Below are 2,604 nucleotides of genomic sequence, written 5' to 3'. Positions count from 1 at the left end.
TCCTTGGTTATGGTGATGGCCAAAAAGGATATCGTTGTTTTGATCCAACTTCTCAAAAATTATATGTATCTCGCCATGTTGTTTTTCTTGAGCATATACCCTTCTTTTCTATTCCTGGCACTACTCACAACTTGACCAAAGCAGATCGTATTAATCCTTTCTGTGAGCATACAAGTACCTCTTCTCCTCAAGTTCCTCAAATTGTAGAGTCTGAATCTTCTCCTGCTCCTATAGTCCATTTTCTACTTCATTACTCTTGCAAGTCTCGAGCTATTGACACTGGTATTTTGCAGGCTGACATTTCTGAAACACCTCCGCCTACAGCTGTTCTAGATTCTTCTGATATTGTGGGTCCTCCTTGCTATCCTCAACGCACTCGTAAGTCTACTAAACTACCAAATTTTGTGTATTCATCTTATTCTACTCCTTTCACTTTGTTTTTAGCGTCTATTCATTTCCTCTCTGAGCCTTTATCCTATAAAGAAGCAGTTACTGACCCTCTTTGGCAGCATGCTATGAATGAGGAACTTTCAGCTTTGCATAAGACATATACTTGGGATTTGGTATCTTTACCTCCTGGTAAACATACAATTGGTTCTCGTTGGGTCTATAAAATAAAGACCAAGTCTGATGGGTCTGTTGAACACTACAAAGCCAGATTGGTGGCTAAGGGATTTTCTCAATAGTATGGTATGGATTTTGAGGAAACTTTTGCCCCTGTTGCAAAAATGACTACTGTTCGTGCTCTTATAGCAGTTGCATCTGCTCGTCAGTGGAATATATCTCAGTTGGATGTTAAAAATGCTTTCTTGAATGGTGATTTACATGAAAAGGTCTACATGGTTCCTCCTCCTGGGGTCCCTCACAATCATGGAGAAGTTTGTAAGCTTCAGAAAGCTCTGTATGGTCTCTAACAAGCTCCTCGAGCATGGTTTAAGAGGTTCTCCAATGTTATTGCTTCTCTTGGGTTTCTCCCTAGTAATCATGACTCAGCTCTATTTGTTAAGTGTACTAATGCAGGTCGTATTCTCCTTTCCTTATATGTTAATGATATGATCATTACTGGTGATGATATAGATGGAGTTGGAGTGCTAAAGTCTCAATTAGCCTCCCAGTTTGAGATGAAGGATTTGGGTCCTCTTCGGTATTTTCTAGGTATTGCAGTTGCCTTCTCCCCTAAAGGCTATCTTCTTTCTCAATCAAAATACACTTCTGACATCATTGAGTGTGCTCGTCTTACAGATACAAAAGTAGTTTCCACTCCTTCTGAGCTCAATCTTCAATATTCTTCTTCTGATGGCACTCCCTTACATGATCCTGCTTTGTATCGCACTATTGTTGGCAGTTTGGTTTATCTCACTATCATTCGCCCCGACATTGCAATGTTGTTCACATTGTTATTAAATTTGTTGCCTCTCCTACTACTGTTCACTGGGCAGTTGTTCTTCGTATTTTGAGGTATCTTCGGGGTACTATATTTCAAAGTCTTTGTTTCCCTCCACTTCTTCCTTGGAGCTTCGTGCATACTCTGATGCCGATCATGATCATGATCCCACAAATCAGAAGTTTGCTATTGGTTTCTGTATCTTTTTGGGTGATTCTCTTATTTCTTGGAAAAGTAAGAAACAAACTGTTGTCTCACAATCTTCCACTGAAGCAGAGTACCGCGCTATGTCATCTACTACTAAAGAAATTGTTTGGTTAAGATGGTTTCTTGAAGATATGGGTGTTTTTCATTCTAAACCCACTCCTATGTATTGTGACAATCAAAGCGCCATCCAGATTGCTCACAATTCTGTTTTTCATGACCGCACGAAGAACATTGAGATTGATTGTCATTTTACTCCTCACCATCTGAAGCTTGGCACTATCACTTTTCCTTTTGTTCCTTCTTCTTTACAGATAGTTGACTTCTTTACTAAGTTGCATTCTGTTTCTCATTTTCACTTTCTAATAGGCAAACTCTCAATGCTTATTGCTGCTGCATCGTGAGTTTGAGGGGGGGGGGGGGGGGGGGGTGGTGTTAGAGTTATTATCTTAAGGTTATTTTAGTCTTTTATGTTATTTTATTATCTTTGGCCTTTTATAAGGCTTGGCTAATTATTTTATTGTAAGAGAACATTTGCTCTTCTTTTGCAATATACTTAGCTCCCCCCTTTCTCTCTTCATCTATCTCTTTGCCTTTTGCTTTCTCTTTGAATTGTATAGATTGTGTAATCTTTGCATAATTATCAAGTACTAGGTCCTATTTATAGAGTTCAAGGAGTGAAACTAATCCCTTTTAAAATGAATAAATAAGTGAATAATTGTAACGCCCTGGTTACCCCAGAACAGTTGCGGTGAACAGTGAACCGAAAATTTGACCCGCTACCCGAGTCCTTTGGTTAAAAACGTGATCTAAGTGTTATTATCAGGTTAAGGTGAAAAACTAATAAAAAGGAAAGGATATATTTCATTAAGGATATAAACTGCTCATGAGCCATTCAAAACGTTTACAAGTTGTTTATAGTACAAAATGGTCGCTACTGTTTCAAATTTACAATCCCCACCGACCTAAGCGGCAAAAATAGGGTAAACCCCCTAGTCCCTCTGAGAACTCCTTGG

At 38.9% G+C, this 2,604-nt stretch overlaps 1 protein-coding gene across 1 annotated transcript; it reads left to right on the top strand.

Annotated features, from left to right (window-relative positions):
• Nucleotides 1–692: 692 nt before the first annotated feature.
• Nucleotides 693–1,992, top strand: LOC133824110 (uncharacterized mitochondrial protein AtMg00810-like). Its single transcript, XM_062256979.1, has 3 exons — nt 693–906; nt 1,021–1,384; nt 1,440–1,992. The coding sequence occupies exons 1-3, from the start codon at nt 693–695 to the stop codon at nt 1,990–1,992; spliced, it is 1,131 nt and encodes a 376-aa protein (XP_062112963.1).
• Nucleotides 1,993–2,604: the final 612 nt, after the last annotated feature.

Source organism: Humulus lupulus, chromosome 1 (assembly GCF_963169125.1).
Source record: "Humulus lupulus chromosome 1, drHumLupu1.1, whole genome shotgun sequence".
NCBI classification, from domain to species: Eukaryota; Viridiplantae; Streptophyta; class Magnoliopsida; order Rosales; family Cannabaceae; genus Humulus; species Humulus lupulus.
This window is presented reverse-complemented; position numbering and strand designations above follow the sequence as displayed.

Bases quoted from the DNA above. Each gene is read 5' to 3' on its own strand.
- LOC133824110 (XM_062256979.1), top strand. From the start codon at position 693: ATGGATTTTGAGGAAACTTTTGCCCCTGTTGCAAAAATGACTACTGTT. The intron at 907-1,020 runs GTCTCTAACAAG...GTACTAATGCAG, and splicing joins GCTTCAGAAAGCTCTGTATG to GTCGTATTCTCCTTTCCTTA. The intron at 1,385-1,439 runs GTTGTTCACATT...TTCACTGGGCAG, and splicing joins ATTCGCCCCGACATTGCAAT to TTGTTCTTCGTATTTTGAGG.